Here is a 26,218-nt window from a genome sequence, read left to right as displayed (position 1 = left end):
TTATTGACCACAAGTAGCTATGGCCTCAACCCATTTGCAAACATAGTCAACTGCCACCAATATGTACTTGTTAGAGTAGGAAGAAGGGAAAGGTCCCATAAAATCCATACCCCAAACATTAAAGATCTCCACTTCCTGGATATTGTTCAATGACATCTCATGTCGCCTAGAAATATTCCCAGTTCTCTGACAGTTATCACATGCCTCCACAAACTTCTTTGCATCCTTGTATAAGGTGGGCCAGTAGAAGCCACTCAACAATACTTTTGCTGCAGTTCTCTCACCTGCAAAATGTCCACCATATGCAGATCCATGACAATGCCACAACACATCCTTCTGTTCTTCCTCTGGAATACACCGTCTGATCACACTATCTGAACATCTATAGAAAAGACATGGCTCATCCCAAATGTATCGCCAAAACATGTTCATCAGGAAACTCTTCTCTGATCACTACTTCCGGTCCTTCTTGAAGCTCTCTTTCTGTAATCCTGGATAAGTGATCAGCCACCAAGTTTTCAACTCCCTTTTTGAACTTGATCTCTACCTCAAACTCTTGCAACAGTAACATCCAACGGAGCAACCTGGGTTTAGCATCCTGCTTGCTTAACAAATACTTTAAAGCTGCATGGTCAGTGTAAACAATAACTTTTGATCCTAACAGATATGACCTGAATTTGTCAAATGCATACACAATAGCCAGTAATTCTTTTTCTGTAGTAGCATAATTCTTTTGTGCATCATTTAAGATCTTACTGGCATAGTAAATGACATGCAACAATTTATTCACTCTTTGGCCCAATACCACTCCTACAGCTTAATCACTAGCATCACACATTAATTCAAATGGTAATGAAAAATCAGGTGCCATCATGATAGGTGCAGTGGTCAACTTTTCTTTTAAAACATGAAATGCATGCAAACATTCATCATCAAACAGGAACTCTTGGTCCTTGACCAATAACTTGCATAAGGGCTTGGCAATTTTTGAAAAATCTTTTATGAACCGCCTATAAAATCTTGCATGACCAAGAAAACTCCTCACACCCTTAACATTAACAGGTGGAGGAAGTTTCTCTATCACAGAAATTTTTGCCCTATCCACTTCAATTCCATTCCTAGACACCTTGTGTCCAAGAACTATACCTTCGGTCACCATAAAGTGACATTTCTCTCAGTTCAAAACCAAATTACAGTCTTGACATTTTTTTAACACAGAATCTAAATTCCCTAGACATACATCAAAATTAGAACCAAATACAGAAAAATCATCCATAAAAATTCCTATGCATTCTTCTATCATATCAGAAAAAATGGAAAGCATGCACCTTTGGAAAGTGGCAGGAGCATTGCATAAGCCGAAAGGCATCCTCCGGTATGTGAATATTCCATATGGACATGTAAAAACAGTCTTCTCCTGATCCTCTGGTGCCACAGCTATCTGATTGTACCCTGAATAACCATCCAAGAAACAATAGAAAGCATGTCCTGCCAACTTCTCTAGCATCTGATCCAAGAAAGGAAGTGGAAAATGATCCTTCCTGGTTGCCTTATTCAGCCTCCGGTAATCAATGCACATTCTCCAGCCAGTGATTGTCCTTGTGGGAATCAACTCATTATTCTCATTTCTCACCACAGTCATCCCCCTTTCTTGGGTACTGTTTGCACAGGACTCACCCAAGCACTGTCTGAAATAAGGTAAATCATTCCAGCATCAAGTAGCTTTACAACCTCCTTCCTCACTACCTCCTTCATAGTGGGGTTGAGTCTCCTCTGTGGTTGCCTTACTGGTTTGACCTCTTCATCCATCGATATTTTGTGGGTGCAAAAGGAAGGATTAATACCTTTAAGATCTGAAAACTGCCATCCAATAGCCATTTTATTCTTCTTGAGTACCTTAATCAACTTCACTTCCTCACTCTCAGATAACATTGCATTAATGATTACTTGATATGTTTGATCATCCCCAAGGAACACATACTTCAAATGTGAAGGTAATTCTTTAAGTTCTACCTTAGGTGCTCCTTTTGGAATGTCATCAATCTTCTTCTCTAGCTCTTCCACTTCTGGCTCTTCTTGGTAATCTTCTATACCTGTCTCTTCTTCTGATCGCTCTTCCTCAAATGGGAATTCTTCTTCTTTATTCACTTCTTCCACAACCTCCTATATCACATCCAATCTAAAACAATCCCCCACATCAACAGGGTGCTTGATAGTTTCAAATACATCAATTGTGATTGTTTCCTCATCCACCCTTAGCAACAACTTTCCTTGTTCAACATCTATCAAAGATCTTGCAGTTGCTAAAAAGGGTCTTCCTAACAATAGAGGACTTTCTGTATCCTCTTCCTCCATGTCAAGAATCAAAAAATCCACTGGAAAGATAAACTTGTCTACCTTGACCAAGACATCTTCAACCACACCTTCAGGCCTCTTGATAGATCTATCTGCAAGATGCATAATAAGATTGGTCTCCTTTAAAGTGTTAATTCCCAAAGCTCTACATACTGTCAATGGCATCAAGTTTATACTGGCTCCCAAATCGCACAATGCCTTTCCCACCTCCACATCTCCTATAGCAATATAGATACTGAAACTTCCAGGATCTTTCATTTTTGTTGGAAGCTTCTTCTGGACTAGGGCACTACACTCTGCTGTTAGGGCCACTGTCTCACCATCAGTTAATTTCCTCTTTTTAGTAAGAAGATCCTTCATGAACTTTGCATAGTGAGGCATATTCTCCAGTGCTTCAGAAAATGGTATGTTAATTTGTAAATTTTTGAAGATATCTAGAAATCTTGCATAGTGCTGTTTCTGAATCTCTTGCTTCAACCTTTGAGGGTAGGGAACTCTAGCATAGGGAGATAAAATAACTGGCTGTTCTTTCTTGTCAGCCATCTTCTTCTTTTCCCACTTCATCATCTTTTGTGGGGAAGCATTTTTACCAACTTCTACCTCTCCTTCATTCTTATTGTCCTTCCCTTCCTCTTCTTTCTCAATTCCAACTATAACATCTCTAACAACTACTTCCTTCTCACTTTTCTCATTTCTCATCTTCTCTACTTCATCATCAGAGACTACATCTTCAACTACAACCTCTTCTTCATTCTTTTTATTTTCCACATTCTTTTTCACTGGTTGAAGTACCAACCCACTTCTTGTCATAATTGCTTTACAGTGCTCCTTAGGATTCACTAATGTATCACCTGGAAATTTCCCTTGTGGTCTCTCTGATATCTGTCTTGATAATTGACCAATCTGGGTCTCCAAATTTCTGATTGATGCTTCCTGATTTCTGAAAGAGGTTCTGGTCTCCTGCATGAATGCATTGTCTCTTCCTTGAATGAATTAGACCCCTGGATATAATCCTGAGTTGTCTTAGATAACTGAGCAAACGCTTTCTCCCATGCAGCAGGATCACTTGACTGCTCCTTCATATGTGGTGGTGGAGGATGTAATGGTGGGTTCAATTGATGGTTGGAACTATAGCTGAATCATGGGTGTTGATTCTTGTTCTTCCATGGTGGCACATAAACATTCCTTCCCTGATTGTTGTAGTTCCTTTGATTATTCTGATCATACCACACTCCATTCACCTCTGCTTGTTCTGGTGATCCCCCATAATCACACTCCTCTGTCACATGGCCTTTGCCACAGATAGTTGCTTAATAAGGGTATCCAACTGTTGCTGTTGTTGTCTCTGTGTCTGCATCAGTTGATCATTCCTTGCCAACAGAGCATCATACCCATCCAACCTGATGATTCCTGTCCTGTCAGCCACTGGGGCATTATCAAATTCCTGAGATGCCAATGACTCAAAAATATCCAAGGCTTCTTGAGGAGTCTTGGTAGTCAATGATCCACCAGCAGTGGCATGCACCAAGGTTCTAGTGTTAGTGGTCATTCCTTGCAGGAAGATTGCTGCTTGTTGCCATGCCTCAATTCCATGCTGTGGACATTTCTTCAACAAAGTCTTGAATCTCTCCCAAGCCTCATAAATGGATTCTGACTCTTTATGCTTAAAGCTTGTAATCTCATCCTTCAACTTGGCCCTCTTGGATGCTGAGAAAAACCTCTGCAAGAACTTGGTTTGCAGACCATCCCAAGTTGTTATACTTCGTTGTGGCAATGATTGCAGCCATCTCCTTGCATCATCCGTCAGTGAATGAGTGAATAATCTCAACATAATTGCATCTCTTGTGACACCATTTATCTTCACAGTATCACTCAACAATAGAAAGTTCTCTATGTGCAAGTAAGGGTCCTCTGCACTGGTTCCAGCAAACTGATCCTTCTGCACCAAATGTATCAAAGTAGGCTTCAATTCAAAGTTGTTGGGCTCCACTGTTGGGCGCACAACACTCCCAATTGGAGAAATCACCGCAGGAGTCATGTACTCTCCCAGTGTCCTCTGTGGTGGTGGTGGTGGTCTGTGATTCTCTGCCATTATCTCTTCCTGATTAACCGTACTGGATTCACCAATTTCTTGCAATTGTCTCCTTTGCCTGGCTGCCCTTTTGTGCTTCCTCAATGTCCTTTCTAATTCTGGATCATACAACAACAAATTTGCATCAAGTGTACCTCGCATATACCAGAATCAAAATTGACCAGAAACTTAACATAAACTAAAATACTGAAAATAAAAGGATTCAATCTCAGAATTCTATGGTATCAGTTAGTGTTGAAAAACAAATTCCCCGGCAACGGCGCCAAAAACTTGTTGGACGTTTAACAAGTGCACTAGTCGTACAAGTAATAAAATGATGAGTAAAGATCGTTCCCACGAGGAATTGTGTTCAATCACCAATAAACCATAGAAAACTAATTTGAATCAGATAAGAATTTGTAAAAGTCATGAATAATTTGTTACCAGAAAATTGATTGTAAGTAATTTGACACAAAATAAATATGGATTAAGAATTAATAAAACAACAAGTAGTCAGAAAACAACTTTCCTCCATAATAACCCATGTAAAAACTGATCATATGATGAATTCTTTTCCATGTGATGTTAATCAACCTTTTACTTATCATCAAGATGTAATCCCTTACTACCCTGATAGATACATTAATCAGAAACCCCAATCCCTTGGTGATCTCTTTCTTAATACATGCATGACATACTAAAGTCTTAAGATTACATCAGAACTCTAGCATCAATCCTTTGAGTACTAGAATTCTGATGTTGAGATTATCAGACACAGAAGTCATATAAACATCCCTGTTCTACACTACTTCCTTGATAGAAATAATTAAATCAGAAAATCTCAAATCAACACATGAAAAATACTTCATCATATTAATCAGATCAACATAATATTATTATGGAGTTCTATTGCATTCAGACTACAAAGACTCTACTCAGACATGACTAAGGAATAGACAAGAGAAGAAGAATCAAACTTTATTTCCATGTTGAAAGTCTTCAATCTCCAAACTATTACAAAGAAATCCTACTACAAAAACTAAAACACTAAGAGAATTTAGAGAGAATTCAGACTAAAGTTTAAGAGAGAGAGAAAGTATATCAGATCTCCTCAGATCCAGCTTTTTACTAAGTGTGAAGGCTTTGCCTTTTATAGTGTTACATTTAAAAACAGAAAACTGATGTGGGCGCTAAAACGTCCATAAGTGACCGTTTTAGCGTCCATGCTTTACGTATGCTCAACTGCTTTTAACTTACTCCAACGCTAAAACGTTAAGGAATGACCGTTTTAGCGTCCAAACTTGATGGATGCTCAACTGACTTTAACTGACTCCAACGCTAAAACTCTTGATTTGGACGTTTTAGCGGTGGAGACCAGAGTCCTTTTTCCACTTCAGGGCGCTAAAACGCTTATTGCAGGCCGTTTTAGCGCCCAAGACCATCAATTTTCCATCTTCTAAGTGCAGCAGCGCGCTAAAACGCTCTGTGTGGGCGTTTTAGCGCTCATCACCAGCAAGTTTTGGCCTCTTCCTGTAGCAGGGCGCTAAAACGCTCAGTGTGGACGTTTTAGCGCTCAACACTAAGGCAATTTTTCTCCTCTTGAGCTCCAGAATCTTCTTCCTTCTCCAGTTTCCTTTCAAGCTTGCTTTTCCTACAAGAATCATACAAATTTCCAATAAAGCTCTTGAACTTGTAATTGAGGACATCTTAGGACATTAACCTTGTTTTTCATCATTTAATCACACAATTTGATCCTAATTCCTGCTAAAAACTATGATGAACTAAGGGTTCATCATTGCTCCTCTACCAAACGCCCCCTAAGTAAAATTACATTGACTTCCTTTCTTTTACCTTTTTCCAAATTGGGCCATATTGTTTGGCCCAAATACTTGCATATCATACTTCATTTATCCCAAATAAATCAGAATCTAAACCATTAAAATATACATAATTCAAAGCTAACAAATCCCAATTAATTATTCTCACACCAAATGTTGTTGCTTCGATATTGAGAAAATTTCTTCAATATTCACAAATTACAAGGTTGACTTTGGGAACTAAATACAGCTACTTGGTTGACTGAAAAATCGAATTTGAACTTCTTTTAGCAAGTTGAAAGGACGATCTCCCACTCTGGGACCATGCTGTAGGGAAACGTGCAATGTGAACCTAAGAATCTTCTTGCAAAATTCCAAATCCAAAAACAGAACTAAGTGGCCATTGTAACAGGAAAATATAAACTTTACAAAGTGCTTTAATTATAACATTGACAAGGATGGGAGTTTGTGGAATTTTGGCTGGTAATCTATCATAGTGCCCTGTATACAATGCCACTAGCTATCAGCTCAAGATCCCACATCCATTAATCTTTGAATACTTGTTTCATTGGTGAAATGCTTCATAGCAAATGCCAAATCTTTTGTTTTTTTTTTTTTTTTTCTTGTTCAATTTTCTCTACTATAACAAGTACCATTAAAGTCCATAATATCATGCATGTAGCTCACATTTAACTATCATAGATACAATAATTAATATCTTTATATGATAATCAAATTAAAATGTTCTATATTTGACCATACGTTTTTCAAGGAAAATGTGATATTCATTATTGAAGCGGGAAATAAAAGGAAAGAGAATTCAAGTTAAAAAAAAATAAAAAATTATCGATATTGTTTAGTTGTACCAAATAGTAATAATTACTAGTATATAACTAACAAACATGTACCTTATCACTACAACTACCTATATGTATCATCTCAATGGTAATCTTAGCATTAGTTCAAGCCTTTCCTTGCACGTTCCTTTGTTTCTACAATGCATTCATTCCACACCATATGTGTACAATCCCACCGACACACCCCACACTAGTACTATTCTCAACTTTAATAATTCTTCACGCGCATTTATGCTTCCTTTCAACTTCACCTCTATATGCCTATAAATCACCATTTTTCCAAAACACATCGCATTCCCTCAAACCCCATTTCTAATATCTCATTAAACCTTAAAAAATATGTCATGCCCCCAAATTTCCCTCTCTTTCTCCATTCTCTTCTTAGTCCTCTTAGCACCATTACTCCTAGCACAATCTCCATCTCCTCCTCCTCCAAACCATGCTTCTCTTTCTCCTTCTTCTGCTTGCAAATCCACATTGTATCCAAAACTATGCCGTGCAATACTCTCAGCTATTCGTTTCTCACCTTCTGATCCATATGGTTATGGCAAGTTCTCTATCAAACAAAGCCTCAAACAAGCAAGGAAACTAGCCAAAGTGTTTGAGGACTTCCTCAAACGACACCAATCTTCTTCTCTCAACCATGCAGAGGTTGCTGCATTAGGTGATTGTAGAGACCTCAACAATCTCAATGTGGATTACTTGGGGTCCATCTATGAGGAACTCAAATCAGTTGGTTCTTCTGATACAGAGTTGGTTGAGAAAATTGAAAGTTATCTAAGTGCTGTTGCTACCAACCACTACACTTGCTATGATGGATTGGTTGTGACTAAAAGCAACATTGCAAATGCTCTAGCAGTGCCACTTAAGGATGTGACACAGTTGTACAGTGTGTCACTTGGGTTGGTCTCTGAGGCTCTAAATAGAAACCTCAAAAAGCTTAAGACCCGCAAACATGGCCTTCCCACTAAGGCCTTCAAGGTCAGGCAGCCACTTGAGAAGCTCATCAAGGTAATCCATTATTTCTGCATTGTTGTGTTACTTTTAATATTATGAATTTTTTAAATTGCTTGTTGTGATTGGAAGATATGAGTCTGAGTTTCAAAAATAGTTTTTTTACAAAAATTTAAGGTAAGGCCGCCTAAGTTGACCTTCATCCCTACCCTCACACTTGGAGAACCTTGTGCATAGAAGTGAGAAATAGAGTGATTCTTCTTATCCAACTAATAAAAAAATAAAAGTTGAATGACTGAGGAAGGACTTAAGTTCGATCCTCACTAATGTTATATTGGAATTAATTTTTTGGCTGACTCAAAGAACTTGTTCTGATATCCCGCCTCAAAAAACTAATTAAGGTTGATATATAAAAATAAAAATTCAATCCATCATATTTAATGATTAAATGTGACAACTCAACAAGATAAGCCCATTTTGCCACCTCAGCTTATGCATTGCAGTTTGCCCTTTTTGACCCTTTTATAATTATTATTTTGTTGTGAGGTAGGTTGCCTTCAATTTGTGTCACCGACAACTTCGAAGTTCAAATTATTGGTCTTAAAATTATATGTCCTAGGTGAGCATATAGAGGCATGATCTAATGTTATATCTAGATTAGCTTAATTAATTTAATTTGCATCATAAACGAATGTATGATCTATGTCCCAGTTTTTCGTCCATTTAATCATATGATGAACAAAGCGCAGTAAAACATGATTCGTTGATTAGTTTAGTTCATTTTAATATTATACCTTTTCTTAAAAATTTGATTTTTTCCAGAAGTTCCGTTTTAATGAGATTTTTTCTTCTAAGTGCAATTGAAATCAATCCTTTATTCTATTTATACAAGACAACAAGTTATGTCACATTAGACATCATTATTACACTTATCTAGTATCTGATGACATGATGCAAAAAATCAAACTTACATAAACTAAAACATTTTTTTTTAACTTCCATGAAGAAGTAGTTTAGTATAAAAAATAATTATAAGTCAACCACATGTTTGATGCTTGTATAGGTTAACTATAGATCAAAGTAGTAAGCTCTGTTTTCCTCTGTTTTTGACGTTGAATGTTTTGACATAATCTAATAAATTTATAATCAATCACGTGGTGTCTTGCTTGTTTATCCATTTGGCAACAAACCATGCACATGTCATCTACCTTTTATTCATTACATGCCATTGGTTGATCAACCCATGAACAAATATTTGTAATTGATAAAAAGTTTCATAAATGAGCAAGGAATAAAGACAGCAAAAATAATAATGAATTAATAATGAACTTACAATAATATTATTCTCAGATATATTCAATTGTATTATTTAAAGAATAAAGACAGCAAAAAGAAAATGAAACAACTCATATATAACATGAACTTTCCTAAAGTCAAACAATTATGAATGCTACTACATACATACCAAGGCATATAATTAACTAATATAGCCTTAGTATTTGGTAAGAAAAAATTTAGTTTTTTTTTTTTTTTATATATATTCATTTATGCATGAATTTTTATCTTGGTCTTATACATAATCATAGTTTAATTTGATTATATATAATAAACGCTTAAAAGTCTATATTGAAATGCTAAATTTGGAATATTACTTTGTCGTAGCTTCTTCGCACAAAGTATAGTTGCAATAAATTATCCAATTGTACTAGAACTCAAAGGATTTTGAAAGAAAATGAAAGCCGAGGAATTCTACTCAACGACTTTGTTTTTGTGAGCCCTTATGAGACAGACAACTACACTTCCATTGGAGAAGCTATTGGTGCTGCCCCCAATAACACAAATCCACAAGATGGTTATTTTCTTATCTATGTTAGAGAAGGGTACTATGAGGAATATGTAATTGTTCCCAAAGAAAAGAAGAATATCCTACTAATTGGAGATGGTATTAACAAGACTGTCATCACAGGGAACCATAGTGTCATAGATGGTTGGACAACTTTCAATTCTTCCACCTTTGGTAAGAACTTTTCTTTCTAAACTCTCCTCATTTCCAAATACTTGTTTACTTGTCCTATTAACAATTCAATAGATAATAAATAAGAAAATCAATTCTTGAGAATTCACTTAACACCAAAAATTGTTATGGCAAATAATTTTTTTGTTGGGTGAAGGCACATGAAGCGTGATTATTGCATATGCCTATTTTTTATTTTTTATCTTGTACTTAAATTCAATTTTTTTTTATTATAAGAAAAAGAAAGGTAAGAATCAAACTCTAAACCACTTGGTTATAAGCTTGCATACCATGTCATGCAACCAACTTTTCCAAAAAATTTAATCTATTAGATGTACACACATGAATGATCTTATTATATCTTAAACACTATGTGTTAAAATATAACTTAAAATGCGACCCAACTAGACCCTAGTATTTGATCTGCTCAAAGGACAGTGAGTTTGATTCCTAAGGGTCGTAATTCTCGAAATCATTGCCAATCTTTTATTAATTTTCTGGATAAATAACCATATTTCCTTTTGTGTTGAATGCAGCTGTTGCTGGAGAAAGATTTATAGCAGTGGATGTTACATTCAGAAACACAGCTGGTCCAGAAAAACACCAAGCTGTAGCAGTAAGAAACAATGCTGATCTCTCCACATTCTACCGTTGCAGTTTTGAAGGATATCAAGACACACTTTATGTTCACTCTTTGAGGCAATTCTACAGGGAATGTGATATCTATGGTACTGTTGACTTCATTTTTGGCAATGCTGCTGTGGTCTTCCAGAGTTGTAACATATATGCAAGAAAACCTATGCCAAACCAGAAGAATGCTTTCACAGCACAAGGAAGAACTGATCCTAATCAAAACACTGGGATTTCAATCCAAAACTGCACAATTGATGCTGCACTAGACTTGGCCATGGACTTGAATTCTACTCAAAGTTACTTAGGTAGGCCTTGGAAGGAGTATTCAAGAACTGTTTATATGCAGTCATATATTGGTGATCTAATTCAACCTGCTGGATGGTTAGAGTGGAATGGCACAGTTGGGTTAGACACCCTCTTTTATGGTGAGTTCGACAACTATGGACCCGGTTCTAATACTAGCAATAGAGTTCAATGGGGTGGTTATAGTGTGTTGAATGCTACTCAAGCTTGGAACTTTACAGTGGTTAATTTTACTTTGGGAGATACATGGCTTCCTGATACAGATATACCTTACGTTGAAGGATTGCTAAATTAGATAACTCAAATTTTATATTGAAAAAATAAATTTGATTCATTATTGGTTAGATGTAATGTAACTATATAATTTTCATTTTAAGGAAGAGCATCCAAAAATGAGAGTCATCGATGTTTTAATGAAATTATAAAAAAAAAAATTATATATATATATATATATATATATATATATATATATTGTTGTAAAAAATAGTTTAGAATAGTAGTATAGAAGTCTCATATCATGTATATCTCTTTGTATTTTCTTTCTTTGAAGTTATATAATAGACTCTCTGCTGTGTAGTTGAGACTTGAGACACACGGATTACTTATAAATCTTCTTGTTCCTGATATTCAACATGGTATCTAAAGCCTAACAATATCTACATCTTTCCGGTAGACTCACTGTCTACCGAGTAAAAATCTTCCCGGAAACTGTCACCGTCATCAGTTTCTGGCCACCGTCTGCCACCACCGTCCTCCACCGGAAAAGTTTTCCGGCGACCGTTCTGATCAAAAAGTACATCAACGGACTCAGAAGAAGCCGATCTACCCAACACCGCAAGACCCACCGTCATCAGAGGTTGCCAGCGCCATGGACCACCAATTTACCGCCACCACTGTTCACTTTTGCGGCACTTTTTCCGGCGAGCCACCCATAGTTGTGATCGTCACAAGGAGGCAGTTCTCTCTGTCCAAGGCCCACTCCCAAATTCCCACTGACGCACCCTCACGTGGATGAAACATATGCGCGACTTCCACCGTCAGGATCACCTTCCCCTTCCATGTTTAGATCGATCTTTGACTTGTGGTTTCAAGTCCGTTGCGGCCTTTCCGAAGCATTTCTCCTCTTTCCATCACTGTTCACGACATCTTTGTTTTAGAGAATTGTTCTTGATCCATGGCTGATTCTGGCTCATTTATCCTTCCTCAAGATATTTCTCAGCTCACGATCCCTGGTTCCACTGCTACTGTTGTGCATACAAGTAATAGCGTTGCTGGTTTCACTCAAAGTTCATCATTTGATCATTGGGTTCTTCATTCTGGTGTCTCTGTTCATATTTCTGGTAATAAATCTTTATTTTTCTCTCTTACTACCTCTTGTTATTTGCCTGCTGTCACTATGGCTAACGGTTCCCAGGTTCAGTCTCATGGGATTGGAACAATACATCTCTTTCCCTCCATTACTATTGATAATGTGCTCTATGTCCCTGGTTCACCCTTTAATCTCCTTTCCATTAGCCGTTTAATATGTTCTCTTGATTGTCTTATTTCTTTTACCCAAAATTATGTTGTTTTACAGTATTGAAATTCGGGGAGGACAATTGGCGGCGGATTTGAGTCCAATGGCCTTTACCTGCTCTCCAGCTCCTCTCATGCTCATTCTGTATTAGATTATTCACTCACTATTCACGCTCAGTTGGGTCATCCTAGTCTGACAAAGCTCCAGAAGATGGTGCCACGTTTGTCCAAGCTGTCTACTTTCCAATGTGAATTATGTCAATTCGGAAAACATACTCGCAGTTCTTTTCCTGATATAGTCAATCGTCGTGCCTCCTCTCCTTTTAGTTTGGTTCACTCTGATGTTTGGGGACCCAGTCGTATTGAATCAACTCGGGGTTATAGATATTTTGTTACTTTTATTGACGATTATTCTTGAAACACTTGGTTATTTTTACTGAAAAACCGCTCTGAGTTGTTCTCCATATTTCAGAAGTTTTATTATAAAATTCTTACTCAATTTGGTATTCCTATTCGCACTTTTCGTAGTGATAATGCTCGTGAGTATCTGTCTCAACCATTTCAATCATTCATGGCCTCTCATGGCATTCTTCACCACACATCATGTGCGCACACCCACCCAACAAAACGAAGTTGCTAAAAGAAAAAATCGTCATCTTATTAAAATAGCTCGGACACTCTTAATTCATAGGAATGTTCCTGCCAGTTTTTGGGGTGATTCTGTTCTCACCGCATGTTATCTCATTAATCATATGCCTTCCTCTGTCCTTAGTAACCAGGTATCATACTCTATCTTGTTTCCCCATCAGCCTTTACATTCCTTACCCCTTCGTATTTTTGGTTCTACTTGTTTTGTCCATGAACTCGGTCCCAATCGTGACAAGTTGTCTACCAAATCCCACAAATCTGTGTTCCATGGTTACACCCGGACACAAAAAGGTTATCGGTGTTACTCTCCCAGTCTCCGTCGCTCTTTTGTCTCGGCGGATGTTGCTTTCTTTGAGTCTGTGCCATTTTTTGGCTGCACCTCCGTTCTCGATGACTCTGTTGATACTCAGTTACCTTTACCCTCTGTTCCAATTCAATATGTTCTGGCAACAGATTCCACACCACCACCGCCTATTGTCACTTCTCCATATGTCCCAACACCAGATCCTCGTCTCCAGGTTTATCACCGTCAGTCACATCCACCCATACCCCAAGACATTGATGAGGTTCCTATGGACTCAAATCTGCCGTCATCAACTCCTGGGGCTTCGGTCCCGCCCTCCGACATTGACCTACCCATTGCTCTCCGAAAAAGTATTTATAATATTCGTCCTCCACCCAGGTATTCAATGAATATGAGTTATCATCGCCTTTCTCCATCATATTTTGCTTTTCTTTCTTCTTTGTCTTTTGTATCTGTTCCTAAGACTACAGGTGAGGCATTATCCCATCCCGGATGGCGACAGACTATGATTGACGAGATGTGCGCACTTCATGGCAGTGGTACTTGGGATCTGGTTCCTCTTCCCTCTAGAAAATCTGTTGTTGGATGCAGATGGATATTTACTGTCATGGTTGGTCCTGATGGACAGGTGGATCGTCTCAAAGCATGTTTGGTGGCCAAGGGATACACTCAAGTGTTTGGTGAAGATTATGGGGATACATTTTCCCCTGTGACAAAAATGGCGTCTGTTCGCCTCTTTATTACTATGGATGCTATCCGTCACTGGCCCCTTTATCAATTGAATGTCAAAAATGCTCTCCTCAATGGTGATCTCGCAAAAGAAGTTTATATGGAGCAACCTCCTGAATTTGTTGCTTAGGGGGAGTCCAGTCTAGTTTGTCGATTCCACAAATCTTTGTATGGTCTCAAACAGTCTCCACGAGCTTGGTTTGAGAGGTTTAATACCATTGTCCAGCAGTTTGGTATGACTCGGAGTGCGGTTGATCACTCAGTCTTTTATCGCCTCTCAGACTCTGGATCCATTTATTTTGTAGTATATGTTGATGACATTGTCATTACAGGTGATGACCATCATGGCATTACTCAGTTAAAACAACATCTCAGTCATCATTTTCAGACAAAGGATCTCGGAAGACTACGATATTTCTTGGGAATTGAAGTGGCTCAATCCAAGGATGGTATTGTGATATCCTAGAGGAATTATGCTATAGACATTCTAGAGGAGACAACTTTGTTGAATGCTAAGCCCGTCGATACCCTATGGATCCAAATGTCAAGCTTATGCCAAATCAGGGGCAGCTATTTTCAGATCCAGAAAGGTGTAGAAGATTAGTTGGAAAGCTGAACTACCTTACAGTTACTCAACCAGACATCTCATTTGCAGTCAGTGTAGTAAGTCAGTTCTTGAATTCTTCTTGTGAAGATCATTAGAATGCAGTGATCCGTATCCTCATGTACATCAAGGATGCTCCAGGTAAAGGTCTCCTCTATAAAAACAAAGGTCATACCAGAGTTGAGGGATACTCAGATGCTGATTGGACAGGTTCCCCCAGTGATAGAAGATCCACATTTGGGTATTGTTTATTCCTTGGAGGTAACTTGGATTCTTGGAAAAGCAAGAAATAAAGTGTAGCTGTCAGATCAAGTGCTGAAGCAGAATATCGCTCCATGGCCACAACCACCTATGAACTTATCTGGTTAAAACAACTATTGAAAGAACTCAAATTTGGAGACATTGGCATATCATCTCTCATTTGCGATAATCAAACTACTTTACATATTGCTTCCAATCCAGTGTTTCATGAAAGGATCAAGCACATTGAGATAGACTGTCGTTTTGTTAGAGAAAAAGTCCTCTCTGGAGATATAGTCACTAGTTTTGTTAACTCAACTAATCAATTAGCTGATGTTTTCACTAAGTCTTTGAGAGGGCCTAGGATAGATCACTTATGTAACAAACTTGGTGCATATGATCTATATGCTCCAGCTTGAGGAGAGTGTTGTAAATAATAGTTTAGAATAGTAGTATAGAAGTCATATATCATGTATATCTCTTTGTATTTTTTTTCTTTTAAGTTATATAATAGACTCTCCGCTGTGTAGTTGAGACACACGGATTACTTATAAATCTCCTTGTTCCTGATATTCAACATATATATTTATGTATATATATGTGGACATAATTAACTTGTACCGGTGTATGAATAAGAATTTTAACACCTATTTTTAACCAATGATTCACTTGTATCTAATGGCTTATATAACTAATTAACTAGAGCCATTAGATATATGTGAGATCAACCACTAAAATTAAGAGTGTAATTTACATTAATCTTGTTCATATATATAAATATAATAAAATTAATTTATATAAGTATAAGAATAATAAGTTTTACGCATTAATCTTTTATGGGAAAAGGGGTACTAAAATTACCTGTAGTAGATTCATAGAGTTTTAAAGAAGAATCAAATTAAAAGAATCAGTATACAGTGTCAAATTAGTAACACAAAACAAGAAGAACAAGGGAAAGGAAAGGCAAAAATAACAAAAGTAAAGACAATTCTGTCAAATAAAGTTACGCTTCTTATGCCTGCAGTCACAGATCAGACTTAAAAGGGGCACCTGAAGCAGGAATCCATCTATCTCCTTGAAGAAAAACCTTGATTGTAAACATGCTAGCTTTTTTACTAGTAATGGTTCTCAAACCCTTCCACTTCACCCTATTCTTTGTTATAGCACCTTCTCCAACATTCTGAAATTCTGCATAAAAAAGGGTGTCTGGTGCTGAGTTCCCCACCCATGGTAACCACCCTTTTGGGTTAATAAAGCTTTCCATTCTTGATCTCATGTATACTGTAGTTGAGTAATTCTTCCAGGGTCTTCCAAGGTATGTTTGGACAGAGCTCAAGTTCCCAAAGGGTGAAATGTTGCAATTTTGAATTGAAATCCCAGTGTTCATGTTAGGGTCAAATTTTCCCTGTGCTGTGATTGTGTTCTGCTGACCAAGTATTGGTAACTTTGGTAAAATATTGCAGTTTTGTAATATAACTGCAGAATTTCCAAAAATGAAATCAACTGTCCCATAAATGTTGCATTCTCTATAGAATTGGCGATTGGAATGAGCATAGAGAGTGTCCTGATATGCATCAATATGACATCTATAGTAAACTGCTCGATCAGCACTTGTCATTAGTGCCACTGCTTGTTGTTTCTTTGGACCAGCTGTGTTGCGAAAACCCATATCTCTTGCTATGAAATTCCTCCCAAACACAGCTGATTCCACCCAAAAAAGACAAAAATGTTATAAATATAGTATAAAAATTATTCACGTGTCTTCACCTAAACTCCGCCTATGTATATGCATGACCTGTCTCAAACCACGATAAATGAGGAGGGTGTCAGGTGTAGTGAGCAGACCGTAAAAGAAACAGCTATTTATATGAAATGAACCCTTATGATATGAGATGAACAGTGAATCTTCACCTAACAAGCTTGAGTTTTTAGTAGAGTTGGTCTAAGGCATGATATTTGAGCCTGTTCGACCAAGTGGTCTAGAGTTTGATACTTACTACCTATTCTTCTGATAAATTTTGTGAAATTTCTTGATACTGGTAGTGGACCTGTATTGTCCATTCTCGAAGTCCAATAAATTATTATACGAGGGGATGTATTAGAAATATTATATAAAAATCATTCATGATATGTCTTCATCTAACAACTTAATGTTTTTTGAGAGTTGGTAAAAAAAAAATTATTTCCTAGTTATCCCAACTTTTTTTATTACATGATACACATAATAATTTAAGAAAATTATTGAACAGAATTACATACCAAATGTTGCGGTTGAAAATGTTGGTGTGCCATCAACAAAGTTACGGCTGCCAGATACTATAGTAGCATTCATTCCGTCGCCAATGATCATCACATTCCATTTGGTCTTTTCTACCCTCACATTTTCATAGTAAACCCCTCTCTTCACATAGATCACAGTCCTCTTGTTACTCTTGTTAGGGACAAGCTTAAGTGCAGCTGAAATAGTTTTATATTTCCCACTGCCATCTTTGGCAACAACAATGTCAACTTTCCCTTTCAAATCCTTAGTTCCAAGTAACTTCCTGTCTTTTGAATGAAGCCATTCTGGTGCTTCATTCTGGAAAGGTAAACTCAGTAATCGCCTCAAGTTCAGTGTGCTTGAGGCCTTGTTGATCCATGTAATGATTGCAAGACTGTTACTAGTGAAATGTGTAGAATTTTTAAGATAGCTTACTACACTTTCTTTCAATGCTTCTTTTGCATCCTCAAAGCCTTCAATGCAAGTTTGCTGGTATGTACCTATGTCAGCACAAAACAAAAATAACATGATACTACTGTTATCAAACAAAATTAAGGCACATAAGATTCCAACCTAAGTTCCCAATTGTGGAGCACTAAGTAGTCCAATTTGGAGACTTATTTTGAAATCTGGTTGGAGTAGTTCTAGCAGAATCTAAGATAGAAAATGAGCTTTACCCTTTAATTTTTTTTTTTTTTTTTGGCAAACAAATTTTCTAGCTACACTTTTCATATGTTTCAATTCCAATAACATGGGAAAAAAGAAATTGACAAGTCTTAACCAGGATCACAACCTAAGGATCTATACTAAGAACTTATTGGGCTTATATGATAGATAACGCACAAGCCTACCTATCTGTGCTAAGAAATTTCGCACTTAAATATTTATTAGAAGAATGAGTTGACGAGGATCGAACTCGTGACCACTTCGTCATCGGCTCTAATACCATGTTATGACAACAAATTAATCTTAAAGCTTAAGCCTGTAAGTAATGTCCACATAATGATTTTTTATTAATATCTCTAACAAACACTAATCGTATAGCAAAAAAATATTATGCCTGTAAGTTTTGAAGATAGCATATATGCTTAATTATAATGATACCTGCGGCACTTAACCATGTTTCATGATCATCAAAAACATCAAGAAGGGAAGAATTTTCCGCAGAAGTCAAAGAGCTATTTAGGTGATCAACTGCAAGATCCAAAAGATCCCTGCAATTTTCCAAAGCTTCCTTAGTCCTGCTATCATTCAAGCCTTTGAAAACACCATTCTCTGAGAAAAAAATAACAGCTTTGGACACTTCAGTTAAGGCCACTTTGATTGAAAACTTGAACAACTCCTCAGGCTGAACCTGAACTTGCCCTGAATGATAAAGAGAGCCAAGGCTGCGCTATAGCATGAGTCCTTATACAAGGTCACATCACAAACAGCCTTAAAAGAATTGGTTAATGATTGAGCATTATTGCCACTTTGTGAGTTGCCACGAGAGTTATTAACAATTCCAAATACCGTAGCAAATACAACACCAGCAAGGATTATTGAGGACAAGCTTATGATTGTGATTCTCTTTCGGGTTTTCCTCCGAGCATCTAACATCATTTGCTCATGTTCATCAACTTTCCCATAGGATTTGAAAGAAGACATGCTTAAGGCTTGTGCTACTTTGTGTTTTGAAGCTTGTTGGAGTATGATCAATGGCGGGTAATTGGTGTGTCAACAAACATATATATATATATATATATATATATATATATATATATATATATATGGGTTTTATAAGAGTTATGTTGTAGGAAAAGTGATTGTGATTATGTTATAGAGATTCGTTCTGCGTGCCAATTTTTTTTTTTTTTTTACTGCGGGCCCCACAAAATGTTGTGTGTGTAGGAAACTTTTTGTGGTCATGTTAAATGATAGATGATAAAAAGGTCCTCAGCAAATTTTATGATATACGGGTTTAAATGATATATATATAAGTAAATACATTTTTTGGTCCTCAGAAAATTTTATGATACCCGCTTTAGTCCTTAGCAAATAAAAAGGTCCATCGTGGTTCCTAAGAAATTCAAAATGGACCCATTTTAATATGGGTCTTTTTTGAATTTGTGAGGGACCACGATTTCAACTAAATATGTCCATTTTGAATTTCTTAGGGACAACGATGAGCCTTTTTATTTGCTAGGGACTAAAGCGGGTATCGTGAAATTTTCTTAGGACCAAAAAAAGTATTTACTGTATCTATATATATGTGTGTGTATGATACTGTAAGGAAGAGATAGAGTTTGGTAGCATGCATCAGCTTTTTTACGTGCAAGGCACTTATAACCCCCATTGTATTTGCATGTTTACATGGAGTGCCAAACATGTTAGAGTGTGTTGCATCATAATTCGTTGACCAATTTCATTTTTTCTTTTATTATATGTTATTATTATCTTATTTGTTAGCTTGTTCTTATCTTCTAGTACATACTTTCTATTTAACTCACATGAACAAATGGTACTCTACCTCTATCATTCTTACAGTATTAGGTATTTTATGTATGATGCACGGACACAGGACACGAGACACGACACAATACGACACGCTGACACGTTAATTTTAAAAAATGACATATTTTAACATGTTGAGACACGTTTTGATACTCAATAATATTTTTAATATATATAATATAATTTATATTTAATACATATAACAGTCCATAATAAGTCATATAACCAATCAAATATTCAAATTTCATAACATAAATATACACAAAATAATGTTTCGTACCTTGTTAATTTTTCATGTCAAATTTCATAAAAGAAAATAAAATAAATTTATAAATGATTTTTTTTATTTTTAGTTAATAAAAAAATTAAGACTAAAAAAAAAAAACGTGTCCGAGCGTTGACCACATGTCCGAAAAAGTTGACTGCGTGTCGAAAAAACGTGTCGGAGCGTGTCAGAGAGTTGACCACGTGTCTTAAAATGTTGACCGTGTGTCGGACGCGTGTCCGAGCGTGTCGGATCGTGTCCATGTCAGACACGTGTCCGACACGTGCAATTCCAAAAAAATGCCGTGTCTGTGTATGTTAGTATTTTATTATAGGTTTATTTTTTCAGCAATAAATACAGATAAGTTATATATATATATATTGAGTTTAAAATAATATTATTTTGGGACAAAAATTAAATGTATTTTTATAATTATAATTTATTTTCAGATTATAATAGTTTTTATTGTTATAGTTTTTTAATCTTTTAATTCAAAACAACATCATTTCAAAAGTGAATATAGAGAATTTATCTGGATTTACTATAAAAACATTAAAATCTTTTATTATATTATAACTTGATACGGTCACCGCGCTTATATTTTGGTCCGAGTCCAACTGAATTAATTGAGAAATCAATAAACCGGTACAAAAATAAAGTATATGTATAAAGTTATTCGTTGTGTTATTAATATTATTATATCAAATTGTAGTTAAAAGCCTACAAGATGAAGCAGGGTGTGTTTATTTATGTGCAACTCAAAGGTCATAGTCTATGATGCACGGACACGGACACGGGACACAGGACATGACACGACACGACACGCCGACACGTTAATTCTAAAAAATGTCATATTTGGACACGTTGGGACACGTTTTGATATTAAATAAAAATTTTAATATATATAATATGATTTATATTTAATACATATAAGAATCCATAATAAGTCTATAACCAATTAAATATTTAAATTTTATTACATAAATATAAATATAAATAATTTTTCGTAGTTTGTTAATTTTTAATGTCAAATTTTATAACAGAAAAAAATTAATTTATGAATTATTTCTTTTATATTTAGTTAACAAAAAAAAATTAAGATTTAAAAAAATAAAAAAACAAAAAAATAAATAAAAAAATTAATAAATAAATAAAAAATAAAAAAACGTGTCCGAGCGTGTCCCCAAATGTTGACCGCGTGTCCCCAAATATTGACCGCATGTCGGAACGTGTCGGAGAGTTGACCACGTGTCCTCAAATGTTGACCGCGTGTCGGAGCGTGTCCGGATCGGACACGTGTCCGACACGTAAATTTCCAAAGAAAAAGCGTGTCCGTGCATGGGAGGTGATAGTCAATGTTTTCTCTTTCATATTTGGCTCTTTCATAATTAAATAATACTTTCTCACTAAATTATTACATTTATTCAGGAAATTGTTCTTAAAAAATTTAGCGAACGATCACGGTCAAACACTGCAGACATAAATTAAAGGGTCTCTCGCTTCTCACGTGATTGCTGATGAAAAAAGTTGCAGCAAATTTTTAACACTAAGAAACACGTGCGGATTCTACCAAAAAAAAAAAACAGGATTCGGACGCGTATCCTGATAAAAGTAAGTGTTGCTGTACTTTTTTCCTTCTGCAGTCACATAAGAAGTACTTTCCCTTAAATTAAATTAATTTTCACAATAAAGAAAACTCTATCGTCGTCGCAGCAGACGTTGTAACCAACTAAGAGTTAGAGATGAATTTGAGTTTTAATAGATCAACCTTTAGCTTAAATAAATTTTGTTTGTTTGTTTTTACCAGAAAAATAATATAAATTAATTGGTTTGTTAAATATAACATCTTAGCTTGGACTTGATATTTGACGAGAGTCCATGTAGTAGTTCCAGCACAGCTATTTCTTTCATTGAGGAGTTGTTACTTAGAGAAAAAAAATAAAATTTCTCTATTCTCCGTAGAAACAAATCAAAAAATATTCAATTTTCATTGATTTGGACCATTGAATCGTAGATGGGTCAGGACCATATTAAATATTTCCATATTTGACATAGACATATTTTTCTTTTTTGTGTCAAGTGAAATTGGGCTGAGCCGGCCTATAGGGGCTAGAGCCTAACTTATATCATACCAGACTCTGTCTATTACATATAAGGATGTGCAAAATAATCAAAAAACTGAACCGAACTGCCCTTAAAATAACCAGTTTTTAAAAATCAGTTCATAAACTGAACCGGTTTTAAAAAGAACCAGTTCATGAACCGAACCGGTTTTTAGAATCAGTTTAAGAATCAAACCGTTTTGAACCGAACCGAATTGTCTTCAAACCGAACCAAATTGATTTTTATAACATTATTTTTTAAATTTTAAATTTTAAATTTTTTTCTTTTCAGAATAGGGTCGACCTGAACCGGTTCCAAACCGAACCGAACTGTTCCCAACCGAACCGAATCGCTTTCGATCCAAACCACTTTCAAACCGAACCGAGCCATTTAAACCAATTCGGTTTGGTTTATTAAAAAAATCAGTTCGGCTCGACCCATGCACATCCCTAATTACATATAGTCAAATAGAACAAATCTGAACTTTTATAAAAGTCTATTTTTTTTTTTGATAACAATATAAATTTGTATATGTCGTACCTATAAGCCTACAGGTCGGCCTATATCATATTATTTATTTTAAATTAAATTAAATAATATTATTCTTAATAGTACCAAATGATAATAGTTTAGTTGATGCATATGAGCTAAGTAGGTGGTGGAAGGATCTAAGTTCGATCCCCCACCAATACTACCTATGGGAGTGACATTAAATTTGTACCGATCTCTACGGTAGCATTAGAATCAAAATTTTAAAGGAAGAATCGTTGATGCCTATCTTCTAGTTTGGCTGAAGATAGGGGTGTTCGCGGTCTGAATTGGATTGATTTTGGAAGAAAAAATCGTTTGATCCAATTCCTTCGGTTTGATCATATAATCATCCATTTGGTTTGGATTTTTTTTCAAATTCGATCCGATCCAATCCAATTTTTTTCGGTTTGGATTGGATTGGTTTTCGGGTTTTTGAAAATTCAAAAATTTAATTCATGATTATTGTGCAAATAACATCTTTTGTATATATTGGTTTTGTAATTTTTTTTTTTTGAAATACAAAAGCATCAATAAACGATAATATACTCTCTCTTTTTTGCAATGAAATATGAAGCTCTACACTGATGAAATTTTTTTTTTTTTTGTAAATAACACTGATGAAATTTTGTTGATGAGATGTGACTAGGCTTTTTCTTGGGTTTAGTTGATGGGTTAATGGGTCTTGGGTTTAGAAATTTTTGCGCTATAATTGAGGAAAGACCCAAGTAGGTAAAGGGAAATTAATATATTGGATCGGTTTGGATGTGATCGGTTTTCATCAATCAATCCAAAAATCGATCCAATCCAATTCAAATTTGCGGTTTTTTTTCGGTTTTCGGTTTTTTGATTTTTGGTTTATTCGGTTATCAGTTTTCCGGTTCAGTCACCGCGGTTTGAATCGTTTTGGATCGATTGATGAACACCCCTAGCTGAAGATATCATCCAAGCTGTAATATACGATAGAGATTGACTATGTAATCAGTAAGGCTTGAAGAAAAAACAAAAGTATAAAAAGGTTTTTTGTTTTTAATCTTATTTTTTTTCTTTCTATTCTTGAATCTTATTTTTTTTATTTTCTACATTTACAAATTATTTGTCAACTTATATAACCTTGGAATTGTATTTGCATGAGAGAGAAGATGATTAGAAGTTTTTGGCTACTACAAGCATTATGTTGCATTTGTTGGATTCATGCAGCTATTTTAACTTACATATTATGGATTGATTTGTTGGATCTGGTGAAATATATGTTATTAAGTTTGGGCATCTTGCTTATAAAAGTAACTTAAAGGGAGATTGTGATAAGTTGATGTTGTGATTCATGGTTTTGTTTGAATGTTAAAATTGTGATTTTTGTTTTAACAACAAAATTTGAGTATTTTGAAAAATTGATTCATATTCTACTTAGATGTTAAATACAAAAAAAAAATAAAAAATTAATAAGCTAACGGGTCAAATCAGGTCATTTGTTTTTTTTATAAATGGATCAGGTCAGGCTAACAGTTAGACTCATACTATGTTATCGGGTTATATCAAATTGAAATATTGTGACATAGGCTTGAAGTTTTCGAGACAAAGCTCGGTCCATCCTAATTCACTTTTACCCCAACTTATTTATCTATTTAAAAACCTATTTCGTAATGTAAATAAATAAATAAAAACCTATTTCGTAATAAGGCTTTCAAATTGGTTAACATGTTTTCTTAAACGGACTAAACATTTTAAAATAAATCTATCCTAAATAGGCTAATGGACTAGCAGGCTAGACATTTCAAAAACATCATCCTAGTTTTTTTTTTTTCCCTGAATAAGTTAGGCAACATCAAATTTTTGTTTTATAATCTTTAACAGGTTCGTAGTATTCATCTAATCACATTAATCTTATCCCACCTTTAATATTATACGAAGGGTTTTATAAGAGTTATGTTGTACGAAAAGTGATTGTGTAATGTTATAGAGATTCGTTTTGCATGCTGTAATTTTTTTTTCTTTTTTCTTCAAAAAGTGTGAGCTCCACAAAATGTTGTCTGTGTAAACCCTTATACGAATCTCATTTTTTCCTACTTTAGTAAAGAAGTATCTACTTTCTGTCTGCAGGTCCAGGGGTGCCCGTAGTGGGAGACTATCATTAATGAGCTAAGTTACTCCAACAGTAGTAAGTAGGTCCGAAACCACATCTTAATTCAAAATCTTAAGACATTGGGTTCATGAGTCCCTCCACTTATATACACTTCACTTAACTCATTACTAATCAATGTGGGACTCATCACACTTGAATATCTCAATAATCTCTCCCTCAAGTGTGAAACTCAACATTGATATATTCTCCCTCTACCGAGTGCCCAGGCCCAAATACTCAACTCACCTCTAGCCAATCACCTGACTAGTCCGAGCTCAACTTGGCTTTGATACCACTGTCAAACAGATCCAGGGGGAGCCCATTGCGGGAGATCACCACCAATGGGCTAAGCTACTCTAATCGTAACAAGTAGATCTGACACTACATCTCAACCCAAAACCTTAAGATATTAGGTTCATTGGTCCCTTCACTTATATACACTTAACTTTGCTCATTACCAATCAATGTATGACTCATCACACTTGAATATCTCAATACTTTCGTGACACTAAAGATATGATCAGTCAATAAGGGTGTACATGATAATATTCTGATTTTTTTTTTTCTTTTTTTAGTCTGGGGAATAGAATAAAAATAGTAGTTGATAAAATAGATTTATTTTTGTACCAGAGAATGAGCAAGTATCTCATGAACACAAATGGCAGAAATAAAAATTATATTTTTTGCTTTTTGTTTAGTGACACGTACACTATGAAATACATACATCCTAGAATGTTTTATAAGGATTAAATAAACAGTTATTAAATACGTATTCTGTCTCTGTGGGAATATTAAATTGTGTAATCGATGAACTAGCTGGAAAAAATAAATAAATTATGTTATCAAACTTTTTTTTATTCCAAAAACTCTTTTTTATCAACGAAATAAAACAAATTAAATATTACTCAAGAGAAACATGACCAAAAAATGGAATGATTGTCATATGCACTCTAATTGGCGCCCTGAGTGTACCTGACTTAAATTGGAGTATTTTTGAACCTACTGATTATCAAAGCATTAGGAGGCAAAAAAAAATTAAAATATTACTATTTTAATAAATAATTACGAATACATACCTATTTTGTAACTATCTACGGATCTATTGTACTCATTTACGTTCAAATATTATTATTTTAATAAATAATTACGAATACATAACTGTTTCAAAACTATCTATGGATCCATTACACTCATTCTCGCCCAAATTAGGCGTGACTATTCACACCTAAGTTAGGCGTGACTCCAAGGCATTCACGCCTAAATTAGGCGTGACTCGTCTTGTGTTGACACGTGGCACAAAAAATTAATAGTTTAACCGTAAAATTTTATAAGGCCATAACTTTTGACTCGGGTATCCGATTGAGGTAATTCTTTTCTTGATTCTACATAACTTTTCGAGATCT

General features: G+C 35.5%; 2 protein-coding genes and 1 non-coding gene across 3 annotated transcripts; 2 read left to right on the top strand and 1 right to left on the bottom strand.

Moving 5' to 3' along the window:
- The first annotated feature begins 3,941 nt into the window (after nt 1-3,941).
- Nucleotides 3,942-4,048, top strand: LOC133293711 (small nucleolar RNA R71). Its single transcript, XR_009749090.1, has one exon. It is a non-coding gene; the product is annotated as a small nucleolar RNA R71 (small nucleolar RNA).
- A 3,391-nt stretch (nt 4,049-7,439) lies between these two features.
- LOC133293709 (probable pectinesterase/pectinesterase inhibitor 47) lies at nt 7,440-11,387 on the top strand. Its single transcript, XM_061492309.1, has 3 exons — nt 7,440-8,111; nt 9,717-10,071; nt 10,605-11,387. The coding sequence occupies exons 1-3, from the start codon at nt 7,440-7,442 to the stop codon at nt 11,297-11,299; spliced, it is 1,722 nt and encodes a 573-aa protein (XP_061348293.1). The 3' UTR covers nt 11,300-11,387.
- Nucleotides 11,388-16,068: 4,681 nt separating this feature from the next.
- Nucleotides 16,069-18,951, bottom strand: LOC133293710 (putative pectinesterase/pectinesterase inhibitor 24). The gene is given in 4 exon segments (XM_061492310.1): nt 16,069-16,745; nt 17,304-17,804; nt 18,409-18,697; nt 18,700-18,951. Coding segments are annotated over 4 exon segments (1,719 nt in total).
- Nucleotides 18,952-26,218: the final 7,267 nt, after the last annotated feature.

The sequence above is a fragment of the Gastrolobium bilobum genome, unplaced genomic scaffold (assembly GCF_033153095.1).
Source record: "Gastrolobium bilobum isolate Gb01-03AN ecotype WA unplaced genomic scaffold, APGP_CSIRO_Gbil_v1 utg4222, whole genome shotgun sequence".
In the NCBI taxonomy this organism is placed as follows: Eukaryota; Viridiplantae; Streptophyta; class Magnoliopsida; order Fabales; family Fabaceae; genus Gastrolobium; species Gastrolobium bilobum.
This window is presented reverse-complemented; position numbering and strand designations above follow the sequence as displayed.